Source organism: Moschus berezovskii, chromosome 8, assembly GCF_049115385.1.
Source record: "Moschus berezovskii isolate FMDL1 chromosome 8, NW_MosBer_1.0, whole genome shotgun sequence".
Classification (NCBI taxonomy): domain Eukaryota; kingdom Metazoa; phylum Chordata; class Mammalia; order Artiodactyla; family Moschidae; genus Moschus; species Moschus berezovskii.
The window spans coordinates 107,995,107-108,020,842 of NC_142467.1; the positions used below are offsets into that span (position 1 = coordinate 107,995,107).

The window sequence follows — 25,736 nt, forward strand, 5'->3', positions numbered from 1 at the left end:
GGCATCCCCCGCTGTCAGTGGGCGACCCTGACCTTACTATTTTGCCTGACCCTAATTCGGACCCTGTCTGTAACCCCTGCTATCCCTGCTGCTGCTGCTAAGTCACTTCAGTCGTGTCCGACTCTGTGCGACCCCATAGACGGCAGCCCACCAGGCTCCCCCGTCCCTGGGATTCTCCAGGCAAGAACACTGGAGTGGGTTGCCATTTCCTTCTCCAATGTGTGAAAGTGAAGTGAAAGTGAAGTCGCTCAGTCATGTCTGACTTGTAGCGACCCCATGGACTGCAGTCTACCAGGCTCCTCCGTCCATGGGATTTTCTAGGCAAGAGTACTGGAGTGGCTATCTCCTACCCTGGGCTTAACTCCAACCTAAGTGAAATATAACTCCGATCGGGACCCTGAGGCCCCAGACAGAGAGACCTCGCAGCCAACCCTGACCCTTGCCCTCACCCAGATGCAGGGACTGCAGAAGAGGCTTCTGGGATCGCTTGTGGCTTCACCCAGCTGCGTGCCTTCTGCAGCAGCATGTGTGACCCACATGCTTCGACAGGAGGGTAACAGGGCCCTCAGTAACTGGGCGCCCTCCTCCTGAAGCGGTCATCTTCCGGGACTCGACCCCTCTTCTCTGGGATCCCCGCACCACCCAGGACAGGTCTCAAACCCAGAGGGGCATCAGAGCAGGATTAGGGAGTGAATCAAGGTGGAAAGGACTGCAGGATGAATATGACTTTGGACTGGGCAATTCTGGAGAAGCCCCCAGTCTGGAGGGCTTCCCCCAAAGAGGGGCCATTTGTAATGGGCCTTGAAGCATGAGTAAGAGTTTGGCATTGGTGAGATTTTTCAAGAGGACTTGCAAGGGGGCAGAGAAAGAGTGCAGAACATTCTTTGGTGGGGAAAGATGAAGCCCGAGCAGTGAGCATAAGTAGATTGGGCTGGAGGCCCTTTAAAGAAGGGCTTGGAGACTGGAGGAGGGGGTCCATTTGGGGCAGATGAAAGGGGACAGTAGGTGAATTGCAATAGCTGTCTGTCCATCTTCTCAGAACACAGCAGATGATCAGACCTCTGGATTCAGGAGGGAACATGAGGCGATATTAGTATGTGAGGGACACTGAGGAAGGCAACAGAGATCCTGGAAGGCTTGTGCGTCTCCCCACACAGCAGTTTCTGTGACATGGGCAGTTTGCACCCCGAGCCTGGTAACAGATTTTTCTTTAGAGAAAAAAAACAACTAGGGTCGGTGGGGATCAGGTTTCCTCCTCTCCCACCCCACCCGGTTGCCCCTCAGCGCCCAACACCAGATGTTCAGGTGTCCCAAGGACACACCAGGGTGACCCAGGCCAGGCTGGGGGCTTCTGCCTAGGCTCCAAGGCACAGAACGAGTCCTGCAGAGTGTGGAGGTGGCTAGGGAGCTCTGGGCCCCTCGAGGGCCGCTCTGTTTACCCGAGACCGCCCGTTTGCCTCTGATGCAACAGGCAGGCTCTGGTTACGTGAGGGCGGCAGCTGGAGCAGCCCTGGGGGCAGCCAGAACTGAGCCAGCTGGGGCTGCCCACCATGGGGCACACCTCCCGCCCCCTCCCACCACTGGGGCTCCCTCTGGTGTTCCCGCCCCTGACGCGTGGCCCCCTTACACCTCTCTCATTCCCAAACCCCCTTCCCAATCCAGTCCAGACCCTCTTCTATCATCCAGTTTCCTATAATGGCTCCTTCTTTTTGCCTTTACCCCTGTTCCTGTCCTATACATGCGCCCATCACTGGCTGTGTTATCCTGTGTGGACCCACACCCTCCCCTGGGGCAATCAGGAACCTTGACCTCAATCTTTTCTGATGAGGGGACCCTCTTAGGAGCTGGAGTAAGAGACTGGGCATTGAAAGGGAGATTTCAGGGGAGATTGGAATAGAAAAGGCTGGAGAGGGAGATCTGGGAAGAGGGCCTGGTAGATGGGGAAGGTGGACTGGGGTGGGAAGGTAAGGGGCTGTAGAGGCTGCTCCCCCCAAGTCTCCCTTCTCCATATCTTCTCCCAGAATGTCAGCAGTGGAAGCCTTTGACGGCTCCTCCATGGTAAGGGCAGTATGGTTCAGTGGGTAGGGCTTCAGGCTTCAAGGGCCCTGGGTTCCCCCCCACCCCGCTCTGACTCCCACTCGCTGTGTGACCTCAGGCCAGTCACTTCACTCCTCTGAGCCTGTTTGCTCATGTGAAAGATGGGGACAATAGTGGTGCCTCCTCAGGGGTAGACGTGTTTCAAGCTCTGTCTCCAATACCGCCCTCCTCCTCCAAAAGCTTTCATTATCCCCCCTCCATCTGGTGTTCTGACACCCCCATCCCTCTTTGCACCTCAGCGCTGGCCCAGAGGTTCAGAAATGCCTGTGTTCATCATCTCCTGGAGTCGGGGATCTCCTTGCGATTGGGCCGTGTGTTGTGGTAACATAAAAGGGGTGTTTTCATGGGTTTCTTGAAACACTGGAGAGGTTCTGAGTAGTCTAGGGGCCTGGGGTCCAACCTTGGGGCAACCAGGGTCCTTGCTTGAGGGATGAGGTGGGGCTGGCAATGGGCTTCCCAGGGGCAGGACCCTCTGAGAGGGCAGAGCATGAGTGAAATAAAGACCAGGATTTGGATCAGGGGCTAAAAACAGAAAGTCAAAATTCACGTCTGATTCCTGTTCTGACCACCGTAGACCAACCGCTGGCAAGTCGCTGCCTTCTCAGGCCTCCTTTTACTCCATCCAGAGATCAGAAAGAGGGGTCCCACACATTACCCAGGGAGCCCTTCCAGGTTACCTCCACTCTTGCGGGCGCTAGGACCCCTACTTGAATGTCCCTTGGCTTGAGGAGGTTGTTTCCGAGAGCAAGTCTTGGTGAGCCAGGGACTGCCCACACCCTCCAATCTGGTGAATACATAAGGCCACTAGTGCATGGGGGCAGATGCGAGGTGTTTCTGGGTAGTGGCCTCTCGAAGTTTTAATTCACTTTCTGGATAACTGGAGCAAGGACGCATGAGGTGAAAAAGGGCAGAGGGTCACATTGCACTCTCCAGGATCTGCCAAGACTGCGGACAATGACCGCCCAGAGGCGGAGAGCCCCGCCAAGGCTTTGCCTCTTGCGCCCCCTGGCGGTCATCGCGGGTGGGACGTTCGCCAGGTGGTGGTTTAGTCGCTAAGTCGTGTCCAACTCTTGCGACCCCATTGATCCCATGGACTGTAGGCCGCCAGGCTCCCTTATCCATGGGATTCTTTAGGCAAGAAAACGAGTAGGTTGCCATTTCCTTCTCCAGGGGATCTTCCCGATCCGGGTCTCCTGCATTGCAGGCTGATTCTTTACCAACTGAGCTATGAGGGAAGCCCCAGGGACGTCTGCCAGGAGTGAAGGGCAAATTGGCCATACGAATGAAAGGCACAATTAATCACACCCCCTGTGTGCACAGGACTTGGGGTGGTGGTGGGATCTGACAACCCACAGTCCTGCACAGATCTCTTTGAGAGTACTATTAGTCACTGGCTGAAGTCGTGTTCAGAGGCTGTGGGTGATAGGGAGCCTTGGAAGGTCTAGGGCACCCCATGACTGCTACCCACTAGCTCACTAGCCTGAACCATCCAAGGCTGGCCCTCGGATTCATAAAATTACATCAGTAAGCTGTCTAGTGGGTCTGAGCTCTGGGGCCAGGGTTGGTCTGTCTGACTCATCAGGGCATCCCCTGGGGTAGACAGGTCCTAGCTCAGACAGATCAGTGTTTGCTGGATACATGGCATCATGGTGGAAGGAGAGATGGACAAGAGGTGCCTTCAGAGTGGATGAAGAGAGAGTGTCTCGGGGGGCCAACTACACACCAGTCAGGGCCTACAATAGTGAACCTGAGGCTCGTCCCTCTAAACTGAGCTAGGGCAGAGGGAAGACAGAATGGTTGCACACAGACCCCCAGGATACCCTAGGAGAGAAGAGGGAGGGCTGACCATTTCCTGATGGTGGGAGGCAGTTATTTCTCAACACCTCCAGGGTCCCTAAACCTCCTCCCAGGCCCGCAGGCCCCTCTACAGCCCTGACACCCCACCGGGACCCTCTCTGCACCCCACCCCTCCCAACCACTTCACAGCGCCAAGTTGGGGGATGCTCCCAGAGCGGTGCGCCTGGGGCCCATCCTGGCTGTACCCTCAACTCCATTCTGATCGTCCTGATAGATATTGCTGGGCATTGTGTTGGCACACAGCTGACCCTGGAGCCGTACAAACCAGGGGCCCTGATCTCCCAGGCTTGGAATACCCTCAAGTCAGCAGAAACAGACTCAGATCAATCTTGGCAAATGCAGTGACTTTAGGGACTCATGAAACTGAAGAATTAAGATTTTTCTAGTGTCAGGTACAGCTAGATCCATTCTATCTGCTGAGCTTACCAACCCCCAAAAGAAGATGGTACTTTTTGTACTTTTCCAGCAAAATCTTCAGGGAAGACCCCTCGTTGGATTATGTGCCCATCTCAAACCAAGCAATGTGACCTGGGAGATGGGGCGCTCTGTTAGCCAGGCCAGGGTCCCACACCTACCCCTGGGGTCAGGGTGTCTTCTCTATATGGCTGGAGCTTGGGGTGGGCATTTCTGTTTGAGGTAGAACACAGTCCAGGCAGGCAGTTACACAAATGTCCGCCTCAGCCTGTAGAGAAGGCTCCCGTGCACACTTTCTTGTCTAGATGGAGAAAGGTAGGACCAGAGAGGGTTCGAGCCAGGCCCCATGTCATCCAGCAAGCCAGAGGCAGGGCTGGGACCACACCAGACCAGGGTCTACTCTCCCCTATCTGTGTCACCCTGCACAAGTGGCGCCGCCTCTCAGAGCCTCTCTCCTCCCATCTGTATCTGGGGTGACAACTCCCTTACAGGGCTGTCAGGATGAATGATGACTGAAGTACCCGGCACAGAGCTGGACACACAGCAGGTGTGTGGTTGTGGCAGCAGTTATTGGTCCGAGGGGCCGTGGCCATGTCCAGGCCAGTGAGGGGCGGGTAAGAATCCAAGGGCAGCAAAGGCTCATCTCAGAACGTTCATGGCTGGCCCAGAGGCAGGAGGGATGCACCAGCCACACTTGCTTGGTCTTCGGTCCCTGTCCAGTCCCACAAGGTTGTGTCAAAGAGTCCAGCTTTGGTCAGGCTATAGGGATAGAGGTGAGGGTCAAGGTGAGCTCTGAGATGTCCCCAGGGCTTCAGGGGAGCCCCGATGAGGTGGCATCTGAAGCAGGATCCTGGGTGGGGCCAAGAGAAGAGGTGAAGTGCTGGGAGTTAGAGAGTCTGGGTGTGGACCCCGGCATTTCCGGTCACGATGCTGACCCCACCTTGCGTCTCCACGCCTGTTTCCTCTTCTGCAAAATGGGGGTGTGTGCAGGGCCCTGGGCCAGGAGAAGCAGGGGAGACTAAGACTTGGCCCTGTGAAAGGCCACCAACAACCCTGTGGGGAGCCTTCTGGGCAACAGTGGCAGCGGAGGCTCTGAGAGGGGGTGTGCGGCGGGAATTCTGGGGAGAAGAGCAGGGTCTGTGGTGACAAAGGTGGGATCAGGAGGCACCACAGAGCACTTTGTTCTGCAGGGGTACAGCAGTCAGGGGACAGCAGATGATTCAGGGCACTCACGGCTGGCCTGGAGCCTCCAGGCAGGCGCAGGAGAAACACGCTGGGTGTGGAGGGGATAGAAGGGGCAGCAGGGCAGCTTCCTGAGGCGCGAGGGTGGGTGGGGCCAGGGCACAGGATGCAGGAGATGGGGGCGTGTGGGTCCAGGGGCGGTGGGCAACACTGGGTGGTGGAATGGGGTGGGTTGCTGACCCCCTTGGCAGCCATTCTTGCTCAGGCCCTCCCAGGGGTCCCCTGAACAACCCCACAATCCGTAGAGTTCCTCATTAACCCAACAGCCAGAGCCAAACCTGGCACATGGCAGGGGCCCCCAAAGAACTCTGACTGCACACCCATGAACGCTGCCACCTCCTGGCACTCAGGGCTGCTGCCCGAGGAGGCACAGGGGTCTCTGTCCCCACCCAGGCCTCCCCTGACCCTCTGAGACTTCCGCAGCACAAGAGCACACCGTGGCAAATGAGCAGGAGGCTCTGAGAGCTCCACAAGCCATGGGCACGGTCAGTCCCTCGGGCACCTCCAATCTGCCTGTGTCCACCCTGCATGAGCACAGAATAACAAGACGCCAGGCCAGTCTTGGTGCCATGCTCTCCTCAGATGGTCAACCACACCTCCCGGTACTAGCCCTCCTGCTCTCCCATTGGTCCCGGTCCTGGCCACATGACTGGCCTTGACCAATGGGACACCCGTAACCGTGCAGCAAGGGAAGGCTGAAGGAGCGTGTGCACACCAGGCACTCAAGCACCAGGGGAGCCTGGGCTGGCCCGCGAGAGTCCACAAGGAGAACCAGATACTCCCCCCAACACCAGGCGGCGCTGAGGTTACCTCAGAATACAGAACCCCATCAAGAGCCACGAACGGCCCCCACGTGAGCCCAGCAAAACGGCCTGGCTGAGTCCAGCCCAAATTGCAGAACTGTAAGCTGGCAGATGATTGGTGTCATAAGCTGCTAAGTTTGGGGACAGTTTGTCATGCAGCAGTAGCTGACTGATGTCCTCTCTGCCGCTAATGAACCACTGTGACAGAAGGGAAAGGCAGAGACCAGAATGGGGAGGGACTTGCTCAGGGTCACACAGCAGGTCGCCAGTAGAAAGAGGATTCCAGAGCCGGGTGGGTAACTGCCGTGCCGGGCTCTGCCTGAGACAGTGAGTGAGGGTAAAGCAAGCAGGTGGCACACGGAGGGTAGCGAAAATGGGGCTCTGCTCTTCCTGAGGGGCAGGCGCCCTTGGGATCCAGACAGGGCCTGTGGCCTGGAAGAGAGGCAGGAAGACGACAGAACACCAGGGAGATGGGCTGACGACAGCCCTGTGCAACAGAGGGCACCAGGTGCCCCTACCCTCTGCTGCTGCTGCTGCTAAGTCACTTCAGTCGTGTCCGACTCTGTGTGACCCCATAGACGGCAGCCCACCAAGCTCCCCCGTCCCTGGGATTCTCCAGGCAAGAACACTAGCTTCCCACAAACGAAACCATTGCAAGCCCAGGGAGAAAACCGCAGTGGTTAGTCAAGCAGGTCCCCTCTCAGATGCTGAGAGGATGGGTTAGTTCAGGGCACGGAGCAGAGAGGCTCCAGGTCCACTTGGCACTGACCTGGGCCAGAGGGGCTGAAGCTCCTCAAAGTCTCTTCCAGGATCAGGCTGAGGAGGGTGGGAGCGGTTCCTCAGGGCTGGAACAAAACATGTGCAGCGTCTATGAGGCTGAGGTCCAAGGCCCTGAGGCGTGCTTGGCTAGACTGGATTGCACATTGGGGTCACGCCCCAGTCTCCCAGGACTCCTGGCCTGAGCCTTCAGGGTATCCTTTGCAAAAATAGGACCAGCTACCCACTTCAGAGGTTGTGGCTGGGTCTCGTGTAGGTCTGGGAGCTTCAAATCCTTGGGGCTTGCGAAGAGAGGCAAGAGGGGGTGAGCAGCTACTACCCAAGCTGCTGCTGATGTCTTTCAGGGGCACAAGCAGGGCTTTTGGAAGCAGCTGGGCAACTGAGCTGAAAGTAGAAGCTATTGGTTTTGTGGCCCTGCTGTGGGGGCTGCTGCTGCTGCTAAGTCACTTCAGCCGTGTCCAACTCTGTGCGACCCCATATTCGGCAGCCCACCAGGCTCCCCTGTCCCTGGGATTCTCCAGGCAAGAACACTGGAGTGGGTTGCCATTTCCTTCTCCAATGCACGAAAAGTGAAAAGTGAAAGTGAAGTCGCGGAGTACTGTGCAAAGCTTGCTGCGGTGAACTCCAGTCCCAGTGGCTGTCACCCACCCGAGGCAGAGAAGCCAGGTGGTGATTTGGTAAACCCCCAAGAACCCCACTCATGCTACCCTCAGAGGGCAGGTCACTGCATATCCCTTCTTACATATATGCAAGGTTTTTTCGGTTTTGACAGTTCTTATGTCTGTTTTCACACACAGCAACATAAAGGTGTTTTCTTCCTTTCTAAAGCCTTGTGGGGGACAGGCATGCCAGAACCCCACACTGCAGGAGTCAGACCCATCTCAAGGCTGAGTGACGGCTTACAGCAGGTGGGGCTGCTGCCGCCATTTGGTCGCTAAGCTGTGTCTGACTCTTCTCGACCCTAGGAACTGTAGCCCATCAGGCGCCTCCATCCATGGAGTACTCCAGTACTCCAGACAGCAATACTGGAGTGGTTGCCACTGCCTACTCCAGAGGATTTTCCCGACCCAGGGATCAAACCCGTGTCTCCTGCTTGGTAGGTGGATTCTTTACAACTGAGCCACCTGCGAAGTGGTAAGGCAGGTACATGGGTGTTCAAATGCATGTTTATTAAGTTATAATGAAAACAAAACCAAAAAGAGCTACTTCTCCCCCTTATGTATGAACTGTAAGCACTTTTCACGCTTGGACCATCTGGTCATCGGCTCAAGGCCTCTTTCAGCTCTGGACACCCTCCCTGTGGCCCTCAAGGCCCCTGCCCACCTCCCTAGCCCCGTCTCCCCGCCTGCACCCACTCCAGTTACAACTGCCTTGGATGTTCCTCCAACACAGCCAGCTCACCACGCCCAGGGCCTCTGCCCCGCCCCTGCCACACCGAACACCCACCCATGGTCACCTTTGTCTGCTTATTGGTCAAGCCTCTGTTTGCATCTCTGCCACCTCTTCAGAGGGGGCCCATTCTCCTCCTTCACACGTATCTGAAATGTTCTTGTGTGTTCCGTGTCTATCTGGTTGTTCTGTGCCTCTCCCTGAGGCCGCGAACAAACCTGTCTCGGTCACTGCCATGCCTCCAGCACCCAGCCCAAGCACACAGCAGCGTGCAGGAGCTGGGTGCGGACTGAGGCAACTACCTCCACAGACGGCAAAGGATAAAAGGAAGTCACCGGCCACCGCAGGACCAAGAAAGGGAGTTATCTAAGGAGTGAGAAGGTGTAGTTCCTGGCTGAGCAGCGAAGGTCCTTGCAGCAAGGAGGCTGAGGGCAGCAGGGGCGGGCAGTCCCAGCAGCTACCTGTGGCCCTGGGCCGTGGCGTTCATGTGGTCCCGGATGCTGATGGCCTGTTTGAGGAGACCCTCCACGCTGCGGAAGTAGACACTGCTGTCGACAAGGTTCTTCACCGCACTGAAATGGGAGGGGGGACCCAGTCAGCGGCACCAGACCAGACCAGTGGACACCTGTAACCAGATCTCAGTGGGTACCCGCATTGGCCCAGTGGTTTGTCCAGCTGCTGGGGGATTCCATGGGCCTCCCTGAGGGCTCACTGTGTGCTTAAAGTTTAGATTTCCCTATGGACCAGAACACTGGATGGCAAGATACAACTTTTGCTTGATGGCTGCTAGACCATTTAATGCTTTGAAGGAGCTATAAGCACTCAAAGATGACCTCAAAAATAACATGCTCTGGACTTCCCTGGTGGTACAGTGGGTAAGAATCTGCCTGCCAATGCAGGGGACATGGATTTGATCTCTGGTCCGAGAAGATTCCACATGCCTTGCAGCAACTAAGCCTATGCACCGCAACCGCTTGAAGAGGCACTCTCGGGCCCGTGTGCTAGCACTCCTGAAGCCCATGCACCCTACAGCCTGTGCTCTGCAAAGAGAGAAGCCACCACGGGAAGCCTGAGCACCACAACTAGAGAGTCGCCCCCATTCTTCGCAACCAGAGAAAGCCTGCATGTGTAGCAAAGTTCTTGTGTAAATAAAATCAGTTCAGTTCAGTTGCTCAGTCGTGTCTGACTCTTCGTGACCCCATGGACTGCAGCACGCCAGGCTTCCCTGTCCATCACCAACTCCCAAAGCTTGCTCAAACTCATGTTCATCGAGTTGGTGATGCCATCCAACCATCTCATCCTCCGTTGTCCCCTTCTCTTCCTGCCTTCAATCTTTCCCAGCATCAAGGTCAGATCTCTTCCAGTCAGTCAGTTCTTCGCATCAGGTGGCCAAAGTATTGGAGCCTCAGCTTCACCATCAGTCCTTCCAATGAATATTCAGGACTGATTTCCTTTAGAAATCCATGGAACTCTCAAGAGTCTTCTCCAACACCACAGTTCACAAGCATAAATGAAAGCACTCAGCTTTCAGTTTTTAAAATATCATGTTTTCCTTTTAGGTAACCTATTCCTCCCTCTAAAGGAAGTTTGTCAGCTGGACTGTGAAAAGCACTTAAAGTGAGCTTAGACTCAGCACCGTTAGAGAGGGAGTACTGCAAAGCTGTGCTGAGCTCTGACGTTGCTGCCACATTGATGACTGTCTAATGAAAATGTTGCTCCCAACAGCACTACAGGAAATGCTCACCAAACCTCTTGGGGCATCACTAAGGCCAGAAAATTGCCTGTGTGATGACACCTGCAGTAGAAATAAAAGGGTCATTTTCAAGTCCTTCTGTTAAAGACAAAGAAGTCATTCCCATTCATTATCAGTCAAGGACCTGCTTGAAAATGGCCATGAGATCAAAGGAGGGGAGCGTTGGCTGAAATCCAGACTGTCCATTTGCTCACCTGACACCACCAAATGCAGTCAGCCTTCCTAGCATCTGTCCACTTCGATAAAAAGCTGTCTAACACAAGTTCACAACTGGCCCAACCAACAGACCATATAGTATCTTCCAGTTTCACACTAACCATTAATACTGCATAAGGCATTTTAAAGAACTAAAAGGGCACTTTCATGTCCATAGGAAACAGTCTTTCAGCATTAGAGAAATTTACATCTCATTAAAGAGAAGTGCTCAGAGTTCAGAGCAGACTGGCCCCCTGCCTACCACAAGGCAGTCCAATGGAACATTCTGGAACATGATGGACACATTCTTTATCCATCGAGATGGCTGTTAAACACAAAGTGTGGCTTGTGAGACTGAGGAGCTGAATCTTTCATTTTATTTCATTAAAATATAACTGTAAACAGCCAACCAGGGTCCAAGCTCCTGCAATGGACAGGGCAGCTAGAGGAACTGGGAGAAAATACAGACTTTGATCTGTTCTTCCTTAAACCTGGGCCTTTTTTTAAAAAAAAATTGTTTCTATTTGGCTGTGCTAGGTCTTAAGTTGTGGCACACAGGATCTTTAGTTGAAGCATCCAAATTCTTAGTTGCGACTTGTGAGAGCTAGCTCCCGGATCAGGGATCAAACCCAAGCCTGCTGCACTGGGAGCCACTAGACCACCCGGGAAGTCCCAAACCTGGGCCGAAAGGATCTTGGCTGACCAGGAACTACTTAGTAGCTGCAAGAAAAACTCCTTTATCTTTTCTACTCTTCCTGGAGCTGAGAAGACTGTTTGTGACCACAATCCCCAGGAAGATGCCATCAGCCTGAATCACTCTCCAGTCCCAGCGGAGGGGTCAAGGCTGGTGATGGCAGAACTCCCAGCAACAGGACTTTCTGTCAAGGAACTCTGACTATAAAACAGACACAGGCAGGCAAATCCCACAGTGCCACTGACAAGGACTGCTGGGGAGTGTCTAGCCTCCACCAAAACAACCTATAGCCCGCACTAGGAGCAAACAGCACTCCTAAGTCACCAACTCCTAAAGCAAATGGAACAAGCCTGGACATGAAATACAGTCATGGGGAGCCAACAGAAGCACAGGAGGCAGGCCGGCAAAGCTGCAAGAACGGGGAGAAACACCAACTGCCGCTTTTTATTATCGGGTGCATCTTTCACTTGGGGTTAAAAATTCTGTGTATTTACAGAAAGGTAAGCAAACATCTGAAAGAGATGGGAATACCAGACCACCTGACCTGCCTTTTGAGAAACCTGTATGCAGGTCAGGAAGCAACAGTTAGAGCTGGACATGGAACAACAGACTGGTTCCAAATAGGAAAAGGAGTACGTCAAGGTTGTACATTGTCACCCTGCTTATTTACTTATATGCAGAGTACATCATGAGGAACGCTGGGCTGGAAGAAGCACAAGCTGGAATCAAGATTGCCGGGAGAACTATCAATAACCTCAGATATGCAGATGACACCACCCTTATGGCACAAAGTGAAGAGGAACTCAAAAGCCTCTTGATGAAAGTGAAAGAGGAGAGTGAAAAGGTTGGCTTGAAGCTCAACATTCAGAAAACAAAGATCGTGGCAGCTGGTCCCATCACTTCATGGGAAACAGATGGAAAAACAGTGGAAACAGTGTCAGACTTTATTTTTGGGGGCTCCAAAATCACTGCAGATGCTGATTGCAGCCATGAAATTAAAAGACGCTTGCTCCTTGGAAGGAAAGTTATGACCAACCTTGATAGTATATTAAAAAGCAGAGACATTACTTTGCCAACAAAGGTCCATCTAGTCAAGGCTATGGTTTTTCCAGTGGTCAAGTATGGATGTGAGAGTTGGACTGTGAAGAAAGCTGATCCCCGAAGAATTGATGCTTTTGAACTGTGGTGCTGAAGAAGACTCTTGAGAGTCCCTTGTACTGCAAGGAGATCCAACCAGTCCATTCTAAAGGAGATCAATCCTGGGTGTTCATTGGAAGGACTGATGCTAAAGCTGAAACTCCAATACTTTGGCAACCTCATGCGACGAGTTGACTCCCTGGAAAAGACTCTGATGCTGGGAGGGATTGGGGGCGGGTGGAGAAGGGGACGGCAGAGAATGAGATGGCTGGATGGCATCACCGACTCGATGGACATGAGTTTGAGTGAACTGCCCTGGCGTGCTGTGATTCATGGGGTCACAAAGAGTCGGACACAACTGAGCGACTGACTGAACTGAACTGAAGCAAACAAGAAAACACAAATAACAAATGGTATACCCATGGTCACAGAAACTTTATTCACAGTAGCTAAAACACGGAAGCAACCCAAATGTCCAAGAGGTGGATGGATAAACAAAACGTGGTCCATCTATAGGATGGAATAGTATTCAGCCCTAAAGAAGGAAGGAAACTCGGACACAGGCTACAGCGTGAATGAACCTTGAAGATACTGTGCTAAGTGAAAGAGGACAGTCATGAAAAGACAAAAAAAAAAAAGTATGATTCCATTAATGTGAGGTCCCTTGAAGAGTCAGATTTTTAGACAGAAAGCAGAATGGCAGGAGCCAGGAATGGGGGATGGTGAATGGGGAGTTCATGTTTAACAGGGACAGAGTTTCAGTTTTGCAAGAGGAAAAGAACTCAGGAAGTGGGTGGTGGGATAGCTGGACAGCATTATGAATATATTTAATACCACTGAACTTAAAAATGGTTAAGAAGATAAATTTTACTTATGCGTCTCTTACAACAATATAAAAAATTAGAAAGAAATAAAAATAAACAGTATTGTGTTTGGGCACTACCCCCAGCTGCCATCCACCCCACCAGCCAGTCTGTGGTCCTGACTGTGGGTGGGAAACACTGGCCTCTTGAGGCACCTCCTGGAATCCTTATGACCCCTTCCTGTGACAGATGGTGGGGGCTTCTGAGAACCAGGAAGAAGCCTGACCGAGACACCTGAGGATCAGTCAAATAGTGAGAAGCACGGGTCTGGGCTGGAACTTTGCCCTGTGGCCAGGTGAGGTGAGCTCCACCTGCACCTACTCAGGTGGGCTTGGCAGGCCAGGGCTCAGCAGGCAGCTGAACACCCGGGCCACAGTGGGGCAAAGCGGGCAGTGGGGAGGCCACGGTACTCACCTGCAGGCATACTCCACAGTGTAAATGGCTCCCTGGCTCTGCTCCTCCCACCGCTGCATGTCAGCCTGCAGAGGATGGGGAGCTGTGAGCAGGACTGGCTGTTACCTCCTTCCTCCCAGTTCTCTGGAACGGAGTACCCGAAGGCTAATCACCATGGCTGCAGAGATCAGCCCCCTCCAGCCCCAATCTTTACTCCGGCAACCCCCACCCCTCCTTAGTCTGAGTTTTCTGTGAACACTTGGCAACTACACCTCAGGACCTTTGCACAGTCTTTTCCCTCTGCCTGGCACATCCTTCCCTTGGGTCCTCATGTGGCTGCCTCCTTCTCACCACAAGGGTCACAGCAGACGCAGCACCTTCTTCTTCCAAATCCACCCCCCAAGCTGGGTCAGTGACCATGCACCTCCCTGCTCATGTCCCGGCTTTGACTCCTGCACCAATAGCCCCTGCTCCACCTAGCAGGCCCCCGCTCACAAGGTGCAGACCCTGGGAGAGTTCAGCCTCTGGGGCAGGACACTCACCTTGTGCTGGGCCAACTCCGGCAGAGAGCGGCGCACATGCTCCTGCAGCCGGTACAGGGCCACAGATGGCTCATTGGCTAGGACGTAGACGCTCTCAGTGAATTTGTCAGTAACTGGGTCCAGGATGGACAGTTGGCAAAGTGGGGCCGGTGGGGAGAGGGGAGAGGGTTGACGGGGGATCAAGGAGACAAAGCATTAGACTCCTGATTGCTCGACCCATGAGTCCACCCAGAGGAGACGAGAGCCCAGCATCCCTCCCAGCTGGGTCACCGTGGCCCTGGTGATGGGCTGGAAGTGACCACAGCAGGGCCACACAACTCCATCTGGGAGTCACAGAAGGGCCTCAGTCTTGATGACATTAATGTATCCAGTGAATTTTCGATCCTTCCCTTCCTAAAGCTACTTGCTTGTTGGCACCTGCTCAGATTCATTCATATTTCATTTACCCGTGACAAAATCAGAGGTTCTTCTTCAGATGCCCACTGGCTGCTGGACCCAAAAGTGCCTGCAAGTTTACATGGGTGGATGGCTCTAGGCCATGACTGACCACAGAGCGGGAGGAAAGCCCATGCTGAGTGTTCAAACAACTCTGAGGTGTGACTCATCCCCATAAGCTCCCCTATGGGAATGGACCGTGGCTCCCCTCTGCAGGATTCTACCTGAAGTTGCTGCTTGCTCAGCCTCCTCCCCAACCCTGTCCTGTTTCCCCCTGTCCTCTGTGGGGCTTTCTTAGTAAGATACTTAGAGACAACTCCTTATCCCAGGGTCTGCCTCAAAAACAGAAGCCAGATGGTGGTCTCTGCCCTTCCTACCCCATCAATGAGCAGCTCCTGCTTGTTCAGTCACAAAACAAAGCCCAAAACTCACCCACTTTTACCACTGCACTGCCCTTACTGGTCCAGGCATAGCTGTCTCTCACCTAGAACCCAAACTTAGCTGCTCCCTGGTCTCCCCACTCCCCTTCCTGCCAACAATCCAATCCCCACAAAACAGACGAGACGAGCTCCTACTAAACATATCAGATAGGTCTCTCCCTTGGTTGAAACACTCCCATGACTCCCATCAGCCAGAGAATTAAATCTGCCTTGCTTCACATGGCCCAGAAGGCTCTGCATCTTCTGCTTGCTCTTACCACGACCCCACCACCACCTGCCTGGCCCTCTGCCCCAGGCACAATGGCCTCAAGGCTTTTCCATGGACATTCAGCACTCTCCACAAGAACTTTCTGAGATGATGGACGGGTTCTATAATCTATACTGCCCAATATGGTAGCCACTAGTCATATTCGACTCCTGAGCACTTGAAATGTGACTCAGAAACTGAAATTTAAATTTTATCTAATTTTAATTAATTTAAATATGAATAAGTACTGTGACTAGCATTGCAGCACAGCTCTGAACACTTTGCCACCTCAAGGCCTTTGTACTTTATCCCGCCAATGACACTGCCTCCGACCCCACCTCTCAATTCCCTTCACCCCTCATGTCTCAGCTCAAATGTCACCTCCTGGCCTTCCCTAATTACCAAGCTTAATCAGATGTCCCTTCAACCTCACTCTCAACCTCAGAACTTAATTCATTTCCCTTATACTTAAATTCTTATTCGGTTTTAAAATTTTACATTGGAGTATAGTTGACTTCCAATGTTTTGTCAGTTTCAGAAAGGTGTAAAAATTCTCATTCTTTCTTAGGTTCAGTTCAGTCGCTCAGTCGTGTCCAACTCTTTGCGACCCCATGAATCACAGCACGCCAGGCCTCCCTGTCCATCACCAACTCCCGGAGTTCACTCAAACTCATGTCCAGAGTCGGTGATGCCATCCAGCCATCTCATTCTCTGTCGTCCCCTTCTCCTCCCGCCCCCAACCTTTCCTAGCATCAGTCTTTTCCAGTGAGTCAACTCGTAGCATGAGGTGGCCAAAGTATTGCAGTTTCAGCTTTAGCATCAGTCCTTCCAATGAACACCCATGATCGATCTCCTTTAGAATGGACTGGTTGGATCTCCTTGCAGTACAAGGGACTCTCAAGAGTCTTCTCCAACACCACAGTTCAAAAGCATCAATTCTTCGGCGATCAGCTTTCTTCACAGTCCAACTCTCACATCCATACGTGACCACTGGAAAAACCATAGCCTTGACTAGATGAACCTTTGTTGGCAAAGTAATGTCTCTGCTTTTTAATATACTATGAAGGTTGGTCATAACTTTCCTTCCAAGGAGTAAGCGTCTTTTAATTTCATGGCTGCAATCAGCATCTGCAGTGATTTTGGAGCCCCCAAAAATAAAGTCTGACACTGTTTCCACTGTTTTTCCATCTGTTTCCCATGAAGTGATGGGACCAGATGCCACGATCTTTGTTTTCTGAATGTTGAGCTTCAAGCCAACCTTTTCACTCTCCTCTTTCACTTTCATCAAGAGGCTTTTGAGTTCCTCTTCACTTTGTGCCATAAGGGTGGTGTCATCTGCATATCTGAGGTTATTGATAGTTCTCCCGGCAATCTTGATTCCAGCTTGTGCTTCTTCCAGCCCAGCGTTCCTCATGATGTGCCTTACGTTTACCTAAAACTTGGGATTTGTGAGGGCAGGAGTATCTCTGAGCCTCAGTTTCCTCATCTGGAAAAATCGGAGGATAACAGAACCCACCTCAAGGTTTGCTACCGAGATGGACCCCATCCCACTGCCCAGGACAGTGTAGTTAGTGAGGGAGAGCCTACTGGTGTCTGGGAGTCGAGTGAGGCTGTGCTTGAGACTGTCCAGTTTGGTTGTGCCCAGCTCACCACTGTGCCCTGACTCAGGCAGAGCCCAGCCTGCCACCTCCCAACTGTACCTCCTCTTACCCTCTTAGGGCTGCTCCCTTTGAAAATGAACAGAGTGGTAACAGCTTACACCTCGCGGTGCTGTTATGAAAGATGTGGAATTAAATGTATTTGTGACGTGTAAATAAACAACTAGCAATAATGTATGTAACAAATTAAAAACGACATTGATACTTTAAAAATAGCTTGTGGCATTCTGTAACTTGTAACTATGTGATTACAAATATGTAAATATGTACAACTTGGGAAGGGCACAGCAACCCACTACAGTATTCTTGCCTGGAGAATCCCATGGACAGAGAAGCCTGGTGGGCTTACAGTCCAGGTGGTCCCAAAGAGTCGGACACGACTTAGCGGTTGAACAACAACAAATAAACACAAATGCTTAAATACAAAGCAAACATTACACACAACAACTGCCACGCCCCTGGCATTCTTCCAGTGTTTAACACAATGTTTGAACATATCAGGTTACTGAATTCTCTTAACAATTTTAAAGGAGGAGGCAAGGAGACTGTTATACTCCCCATTTTACAGAAGACAAAACCGAGGCACAGAGAGTCTCTAAAGGTTTCAAAACTAGCCAGCGGTTGAGCCGGAATTTCTTGGTAATTCAATCACTGCCCCCAAACGCTCCCTCAGCGCCGTGGCCCCTTATCACCCGCTTCAGATCGCCCTTCCACGAGCCCTTGGCCCCTCCGCCCCGCCCCGCGTAGGGGCCCACACCACCTTTCTTCCCCTTGAGCTGCATCTCGGGTTCTTCCATAGTAGCCACGGTCCTATTCCGAAGACCGGAACCGGAAGTCTGGGGGTAGAGACAACTGCCTAAACTTTCCCTGCGAAACTGGACGCCGCGCTTATCCAGTTCCGCTACTAATTGGTCTTCCCGTCTAGATTCTTAGTCAACCCAGACAGAAGGGCCGTGAGTGAGAGACTGGGGAAAGAAGCAAACGGGAGGTGAGTGAAGAGGGGCCGGAGACCCCTTGAAGCTCCAAGAGGGACTCTCAGAAGGAGGAGGAGCAAGGGTGCCCTCCTTTACCGAACCCCTTTTCAAGAGGCAAAAAAACGGGAAACACTCCATGCACTTGTACCCCACTGCTGCTACCAAATCCCTGCAGAGGCTCCTGAGCCCCCACGCCTGAATAGGAGATATTGTTACAGAAGGGGCAGCAGTGGTGGAGTCGCTGGCGCCCACCTACTAAAGAAAGCCCGGCCCGTCTGTCCGAAGGCGGAGTCGATTGGCTGAGTCAGGAAAAGCGTGTAGGCGGAGCTACGGGTGAGGGGACGAGAGCCGTGAACTCGGGAGAGAGCCCTCTGAGGCCCCGCCCATCCCTCCCGACCCTACCAGGCTCCCTCCGGGGCGGCGGGGACGGGAATGCGCAGGCGCAATTACATAATTCTTGCCCCGGCGGAAGCCACGGCCCTCCCCCAAGCCTTAAAGGGCCCGAAACCGCTCCTACTGCTCCAGCCTTTCCTCACTTTTGCGGGGGGCGGGGGTGCGCAGGCGCAGTGGGAGAACTCGGGGTGGGGGTAGCGGTCGCGTATCAAGTTGCTCTCGTCCCAGCAGAAGCAGTAAAGGCGCATACAGTACAGGCTCCATCTTGCTGCCCCTTACATCAATTGGAAGAGAAAAGTTTGTGAGTTGCGCCCCCAAGTTTGGGGGTACCCTGACTTGCGGCGTCGGGTGACAGAGGAGGCTAGCTGGAGGTGAGTGGACCCTGATGGATTGGCTTGGGAGGGGCGGGTGGGATGCAGCCAATCACATCTTTGTTTAGCCCTCGCTCATTCTAGGGATTTCCCCCTTCCCCAAAAAAACAACAGCAGACATTTATTAAGATCTGCCCGGGTATCAGGCCTCCTGCTCAGATATTTACAGACATGATTTTTTTTAGGCCTCATTTACCCATTTTTTTAATGAAGAAAATGAGGTTTAGGGAAATTAAGTCAGATGCCCAAGCTTTCACAGCGTATAAGTGGAGGGATTCAAACAGATAGCCGACCCCAGAGCCAGGGCTTTCAAGCAATGCCTGTTATGTGTGCTCTGGTGGTGGGGAGGAGTGGGTCCGAGAAGTCCAATTAAAACTGGACTCTGGTTTTAATTTTCTGGCTGAGTCGAGTTTACCCACCCTTACTGTGTAAGGCCAGGTATGCAGTCAGTGCCTACTTAATGAGTTGTTGATAATTATTGCCATCTCTCCCTGTTTGGCCTTTCCACCAGCTTTCCCCATGGAGCACACCCAACCTGCCGAGGATCTCAGCCTGACCCAGCAGCCTTCAACCCCAGAATTTGGGGACCCCGAAGACCCCAGGGACGAAGCCCCTGATGGCTCAGACACTGTGGTCCTCAGTCTCTTCCCCTGTATCCCGGAGCCTGGGAATCCTGAGTCAGATGCTGGCAGCTCCTCACCTCAAGGTAGGATACTTCCCCTGAACTCCTGCTTCTGGGATGCAAGAACGGTGGCATGTCAGGCCCAAGACGAGACCTCTGTCTTTATGTCCCATCACCTTGAATGTGTCTTCCCTCTCCAGCCTGTGAGGGATTGCTCAACTGTTTTGTTTTCTTTTTTTAAATTGTGGTAAAATGCACATAAGATAAAATTAACCATTTTAACTGGAATTGCTTACAATTCAGTGGCAGTAAGTTACCGTGGTGTTTCACTTCCACATCTTTCAGTTCTAGAACACGTCCATCGCCCAGAGGTATTAGCCAGTCACTCCCCATCCCCTTCTTCCAGTCCCTGGCAATCAAAGTCTGCTTTCTGTTCCTATGGACTATAAATGGGTTCATGCAACGTGTAGCCCATGAACATGTTTGGCTTCTTTCACTCAGCATGTTTTTAAGGTTCACCTACATTGTGATGTGTTCATCCCTTTCATAGCTGAATAATCTTCCATAATGTGGAAGGACCATATTTACTTTATTCATTCATCCCTTGATGGACCTTTGGGTTGTTCCTCTTTTAGTGAATGAACAGTGCTGTTGTGAACATGTATGTACAGTTTTTGTCTGAACACATGATTTCAACCCTTTGGGCGGTACCATGCTAGGTCGGATAACTCTGACTTACTGAGGGCCCAAGGATTTCTTTTGGCGGGACTTTTTGAGCATCTTACTCAGTGCCCCAGGGCCTTTGCCCCTGCTGTGTGAAATGCTCTTCCTACACCTCTCCCCTCCTTTCTTCACCTGGCCACGCTCACAGCTGGGCCTCTTTTGAGTGGCCCTCTCTGACCACTTTCTCTGAAAGGGACTCGCCCCCTGCCCTTCCTTCTTTCTGCCCCTCTTCCACATGCTTTTCATTTCTCCTGAGCCCGTGTTTCAGCTTAAGCTTTCATTCTATTTCTGTTTTTGTCTGACTCCCTGGTTTGTCCATGGGCCCTTGAGGGCAGGGACTTTGTGCAGAACCTCGCCAGGATGGAGAAGAAATATACACCCTGGGATTCTGAGAGGGTGGAGTGAGTGGATAGTGGAGTCAGGCAATGCTTCTGGTAGTTCCAAGCCCCCAGCTGCTGCTGGTGCTGAGTCGCTTTAGTCGTGTCCGACTCTGTGCGACCCCATAGACGGCAGCCACTGGTCTCCGCTGTCCCTGGGATTCTCCAGGCAAGAACACTGGAGTGGGTTGTCATTTCCTTCTCCAGTGCTCGAAAGTGAAAAGTGAAAGTGAAGTCGCTCAGTCGTGTCCGACTCAGCGACCCCATGGACTGCGGCCTACCAGGCTCCTCCACCCATGGGATTTTCCAGGCAAGAGTGCTGGAGTGGGTCGCCATTGCCTTCTCTGCCAAGCCCCCAGGTTCTGGCCTTAAAACCCAAGACATACTGAGGGGAAACTGAAGCCCTTTTTCTCTCTCCCAGCAGGCAGCTCCCTGAAGCACTCAACGACCCTCACCAACCGGCAGCGGGGCAATGAGGTCTCGGCCCTGCCAGCCACCTTGGACTGTGAGTGGGCCCCTGGTCCCCAGGGCGAGAGAAGTGGCGGGGCGGCAAGGGCTGAGAGGAGCAACTTTGGACAGGGAGTAAACTGAATAATGGAGCAGGGATGGGACAGGTGAGGACTCTGCCTCTCTTTGGCCCCTAGCCCTGTCCATCCACCAGCTCGCAGCGCAGGGGGAGCTGAGCCAACTGAAGGAGCATCTGAGGAAAGGTGTGTGCCCACACGTGTGCGCCAGTGTGACTTCACCTGCTGGTGTGTGCGTGTGGCTGCTGACATGACCTGAACCTCCACATGTGTGCCTATGCCTGTACGTGTGCCTGCGCGTGTCCACATGTGTCATCCACGTGTATGCCTACCTGCCCCACACCTGACCCCAACCGCCCACCCCGTCCCCAGTTCTACAGCCTTGGGGAGAGTGGGCAGGGGTACATCCCAGTGGTACCACCCCCCTCCTGCCAGGCGACAACCTCATCAACAAGCCGGACGAGCGCGGCTTCACCCCCCTCATCTGGGCCTCTGCCTTTGGAGAGATCGAGACTGTCCGCTTCTTGCTCGAGTGGGTGCGTCCCAGCCAGCTGGGGGCTTCCTAAGGACTGGGGGGCGGGCAGCAGTTTCAGCTGAGTCTGCTGGGGCCGTGTCTGTAAGATGGAGCTAACATGGGGGCCCCAGGATTGCAGAGGCTGCCCCCACCCCTCCCTCTGCCCTGGCTCTGTCACTGCCCCCTCTGCTCTTCCCAGGGTGCCGACCCCCACATCCTGGCCAAGGAGCGGGAGAGTGCCCTGTCACTGGCCAGCACCGGTGGCTACACGGACATCGTGGGGCTTCTGCTGGAACGTGATGTGGACATCAACATCTATGACTGGGTGAGGCGCCACCTACTGGCCCTGGGCACATCACAGAGTACCAAGTCTGTTCAGAATGCTGAGACCCATCCCCAAGCCTCATAGAGCTCCCAGTTTTTTGTTTTTTTTTTTTGAGGGGTTTAGCTGACACATAAACAGCTCAGATATAGCGAACAGAGCTGAGGCCACCTGCAGAGCCAAGGGAAGTCAGGGCAGGCTTCCTGGAAGAAGCAGTATCTAAGCTGAGATCCAGGAAAGAAGCTAGATGGGCCAAGTGACAAACAGGAGGAGGAACCACATTAAATTGGAAGGTGTGGGGGGGTCATGAGAATCTGGAAAAGATGGTGTCGGTTGTCCTCTATCCCTGTTCCTGACAGAATGGAGGGACACCACTGCTGTACGCCGTGCGGGGGAACCACGTGAAGTGTGTGGAGGCCTTGCTGGGTGAGTGGAGTAGAGGCTGGCCCTGCAGGAATCCTGACGGCCAGGGAGGGGTCTGAGCTCTGCCTGAACTGCTCTTAGGATGGTTAAGAGCTTTTTCCTGGAAGATTGAGGTGGGGACAGGAGGTGGCAGGAACAGCACAGGGATCTGGCCGACTGGGTTGAGCACCCACACTCTGCATACCTCAGAGACCCTGGAGGTGGAGATTCAAGCGGCCACATTCATCACGTCAGGCTCTGGTCTAGGGCCACACAGCTACCAGCAGACCTGTGGCTGTGTGGTGGGTAGTCCCTGCACCTCCACGCCCCACCCAGGCTCCTGGTCCCCAGCCCAGCTTCCTCTACAGCTCTGTTCTGCTTTGCAGCCCGAGGAGCTGATCTCACCACTGAGGCAGACTCTGGCTACACCCCTATGGACCTCGCCGTGGCCTTGGGATATCGGAAAGGTTGGCCTGAGACCCTTGGAGGCAGTGTCAGGGTGCTATAGGTGGGATAATCCACAGCAGGGTGCATGGGACATCCCTTCTGGATGTCAGATGCTAGCAGCGAAAGTGCTCATGTTAGCACATGTCAGGTGCTGGTGTATACTTGGCCTGGGCATGTACTAGCCCCAGCTCTCGGGGCTCCCCGTGTACTGGGGCAGGAGGCCGATGTGTATCAGTGACAGGGGCCGTAATGGAGGTACATGCAGGCACTGAGAGGTCTCAAGGAGGCCCCAATGGGGCGAGGATACCAGGAGGGCCACAGTGCGTATGGCCATGGAGACCAGCCCCCTCCATGGCAGGAAGTGGACTGGGCTGGAGACAGACCCCAGTCTGACTCCCTACTTCAGAAAATGGGGAGATCCTAACAGAACTAACCCCTGGGGTTATGGGGGGTGGTGCATGGGAAATATCCCATTCCATCCTACCTTGATGGAGTTTTAGTCCATTTGAGACAAATAATTTCTCACAGTCCCTCTCAACTTTAAAAGTTCCACTTTGTCAATTTTGTTGGGTAAGGAATATGTTTATAACTGAAAGACCTCCAAAAATGCATTTTTACAAACTTTGGGGAAATTGAGGTTCCTAGGCTGGGAGCCTCTGTCTTCCCAGATGTTCTCTGGTAAGGATCTGATCTCCTTGAGGAGGAAATAGGTCCTCCATCCAGGCCCCATGGCTGAGGGCCCTGCTCATACCCCAAGGAGAAGGTACAGGTTGGCCTGTGCCTTTGCAGCCACTGTTCAGTTCATGGCCCACCCCTTCCCTGTTCTGTTTCCAGTGCAACAGGTGATCGAGAACCACATCCTTAAACTCTTCCAGAGCAACCTGGTGCCTGCCGACCCCGAGTAAACACTGCCCACCAGGGACTCAAGACACTCAGGGAACAAAATGGTCGACCCAGAGCTGGGGAACCCAGAACCGGCTTCAAAGGCAGCTCCTGGACAGACGGTGGGAGGGGGCCCTTTCCAAGAGGAACCAATAAACCTGTGCAGAACTTGAAGGACTTTGCTGTGCTTCCTGGAGGGCTTCCTGGAGGAGGCAGCCACCCAGCAGCCTCACACCTTCTTCCCTAGCACACGTAGGTGGTAGATGACCACTCGGCCAAAGAAATCAGTTGTGTCCTCAAACGTCACCTTCAGCCGGTCCACCTCAGCAGGTGGCACTGGGAAGGTGTAAGCAGAACAGTCAAGGGAAATGGATTTCTTTATCTCTTCCCACCCGCCAGCCCCAGCTCAGATACATCCACTGTGCTGGGTTACCCAGCACACTGTTGGTCCCTCAGAAGCTCTCGCACAGAACAGACTGTCATGAGCCCATTTTACAAATGAACTAGTGGAGACCTAGAGGCCACTTGCCCAAGGTCACATGCCAGGGCCCACAACTTTCAGAGGCACAGATAATCCTACCCAGCGGCTGAAACAGGATATCTGAAGCGAGTTGTTGTCCTCAGGGTAAAAATCCACAATCTTGCTAAGAGCCTCACTCCCCAGAGAACCTGCAGCAGAGAAAGAAGCAGTGAGGCCAGCGAGTCCTCTCTAGTCCCCCCACTTTCCAGGGTTTTCCAGTACCTTCCAGGCAGCCCTGGCGACTGGAGAAGCCCCCCTGGAACTGGATCTGCAGCTGAGAGACACAGATGCACTGGGGAAACTCCAGTGTTACCCACTGGGAGGGACCCTGGAAGCAGAAAAGGAAAGGCCCATGAGCACTTCAGACTCAGCCCTGCTATGCCTGTCTCTCTCATTCACAGTCCATGAGGGGTGGGGAGCACAGTGTGAGCACAGGTTCCCTTCCTGGCCAATCTGCCCAGCTGGGGAGCCCCCAAATTGTCGGGGGACACTAGACCCCTAATTCATTAATTCTTTTGGCGGTGCAGCACAGCTTGTAGGATCTTAGTTCCAAAATCAGGGGTTGAACCCACACGCTCAGCAGGGAAATCACAGTCTCTCAACCACTGGACCAACAGGGAATCTCTTAGGCTCCCCGCCCTGATTCTGATTCACACTAAGGATGGAGAGTCCAGGGAGAGGGTGTGTCACCTGGTCCGAGTTCCAACAGGTCTCCTCGTCCTGGTCGAACAGATGCTTCTTGCCAAACTGCCTGGTGTTCCGATTCAGCACCGAACTCACCCTAAAAGCAGAGTCGCAGCGTGGAGAGGTGCTGAGCACCGTGGCGAGGGCTCGCCTACTACCTGGCTCACCCCTTACTCACCACCCTCATTTCCGTCTGCCCCTTAGGGACTACACTCCAGGCCAAGGGCCTCGTCCGCCACTGCCCGCCCCCGTTCACACCCCACCCCTGCCCCGGGCTCTCACCTGCTCACTGTCTCTGGACAAACCAAAGAGTGGGTCATCTCGGTTCCACGAGGCCTCGCGGGACTAGAGCTGGGCTCAGTCCAGGTTCGAATCCAGGCCGCCAGAGCGCGACCCTGTTCACGCCTCAGAATCTGCGCGTCCTCACCTGTAGCGCGGCACAAGATCCGCCACTGCCCGGTCTCTCCAGGCCTAAACGTCGCCTGACCAACCAACCCCTTGCTGGAAAAACCTGGAGTTTCGGAGACACTGCTAACGACCCCAGGCCAGGCCTTGCACAGCGGGTCCAAGGAAGGTAAATGGGTTTCCCATCGGTTTAGGGAGCGGTCGCTCCTTCTCGGAGCCTCAGTTTCTCTCAAACCGCTTTCGGAACCAAAAGGAAGACCCGGAACCGCGTGAAAGCCGCGCAGGCGCGCCGGGCCCTCGCGCCCGGGGCGTGGTTTAATTTGCCCCGCCCCTCAGTGCCTGCCTCTTAAAGGGCCCTGATCCAGTGATTGCGGGCTTCCCTGCTGGCTCAGTGGCGAGGAATCCTGCTTGCAATGCAGGAGATGTGGGACACTTGAGTTCGATTCCTGGGTTGGGAAGATCCCCTGGAGAAAGAAATGGCAACCAATTCCAGTATTCTTGCCTGGGAAATCCCAGGGGCAGAAGAGCCTGGAGGGGTACAGTCCAGGGGGTCGCAAAAGAGTTAGACCCGACTTCCCTGGTGGGTCAGACGGTAAAGAATCCACCTGCAATGAGGGAGACCTGGATTCGATCCCTGGGT

At 53.6% G+C, this 25,736-nt stretch overlaps 3 protein-coding genes across 9 annotated transcripts in view; 1 reads left to right on the forward strand and 2 right to left on the reverse strand.

The window, feature by feature from the left end:
- The window catches only part of BORCS8 (BLOC-1 related complex subunit 8), a 31,646-nt gene extending 13,074 nt beyond the window's left edge, over positions 1-18,572 (reverse strand). For 2 of the 6 annotated variants that reach the window (XM_088839222.1, XM_088839220.1), the window contains exons 1-5: positions 17,697-17,772; positions 14,157-14,269; positions 13,636-13,700; positions 9,041-9,151; positions 7,183-7,258 (exon numbers count right to left, since the gene is read on the reverse strand). In XM_088839222.1, coding sequence (XP_088695348.1) covers positions 7,225-7,258; positions 9,041-9,151; positions 13,636-13,700; positions 14,157-14,269; positions 17,697-17,733 — 360 coding nt within the window. In that variant the 5' untranslated portion in view covers positions 17,734-17,772 and the 3' untranslated portion in view covers positions 7,183-7,224. The other 4 variants (XM_088839223.1, XM_088839219.1, XM_088839221.1 and 1 more) reach the window with 4 other exon arrangements.
- Positions 18,573-19,193: 621 nt separating this feature from the next.
- On the forward strand, positions 19,194-23,661 carry RFXANK (regulatory factor X associated ankyrin containing protein). Of its 2 annotated transcripts, none has more exons than XM_055429146.2 (8): positions 19,194-19,380; positions 20,818-20,901; positions 21,041-21,106; positions 21,356-21,456; positions 21,634-21,759; positions 22,116-22,182; positions 22,545-22,625; positions 23,440-23,661. In XM_055429146.2, exons 1-8 carry the CDS (start codon positions 19,194-19,196, stop codon positions 23,508-23,510), a joined length of 783 nt encoding a protein of 260 aa, XP_055285121.2. In that variant the 3' UTR covers positions 23,511-23,661. The 2 variants fall into 2 exon arrangements, with proteins under 2 accessions (XP_055285121.2, XP_055285122.2); XM_055429147.2 differs by having other exon boundaries at positions 20,821-20,901.
- On the reverse strand, positions 23,124-25,386 carry NR2C2AP (nuclear receptor 2C2 associated protein). The gene is made up of 5 exons (XM_088839225.1): positions 24,974-25,386; positions 24,698-24,788; positions 24,230-24,335; positions 24,088-24,156; positions 23,124-23,832 (listed from the first exon to the last, which is right to left on the reverse strand). The coding sequence occupies exons 1-5, from the start codon at positions 25,009-25,011 to the stop codon at positions 23,717-23,719; spliced, it is 420 nt and encodes a 139-aa protein (XP_088695351.1). The 5' UTR covers positions 25,012-25,386; the 3' UTR covers positions 23,124-23,716.
- Positions 25,387-25,736: the final 350 nt, after the last annotated feature.

What these genes read in the sequence shown, in the direction of transcription:
- RFXANK (XM_055429146.2), top strand. Translation starts at nt 19,194, where the DNA reads ATGGAGCACACCCAACCTGCCGAGGATCTCAGCCTGACCCAGCAGCCT. An exon ending in TGGCAGCTCCTCACCTCAAG is followed by an intron (nt 19,381 to 20,817) that starts GTAGGATACTTC and finishes TCTCTCTCCCAG; the next exon opens with CAGGCAGCTCCCTGAAGCAC. An exon ending in CCTGCCAGCCACCTTGGACT is followed by an intron (nt 20,902 to 21,040) that starts GTGAGTGGGCCC and finishes TTTGGCCCCTAG; the next exon opens with CCCTGTCCATCCACCAGCTC.
- NR2C2AP (XM_088839225.1), bottom strand. Translation starts at nt 25,011, where the DNA reads ATGACCCACTCTTTGGTTTGTCCAGAGACAGTGAGCAG. An exon ending in TCGCCAGGGCTGCCTGGAAG is followed by an intron (nt 24,157 to 24,229) that starts GTACTGGAAAAC and finishes TCTCTGCTGCAG; the next exon opens with GTTCTCTGGGGAGTGAGGCT. An exon ending in GGACAACAACTCGCTTCAGA is followed by an intron (nt 23,833 to 24,087) that starts TATCCTGTTTCA and finishes GTTCTGCTTACA; the next exon opens with CCTTCCCAGTGCCACCTGCT.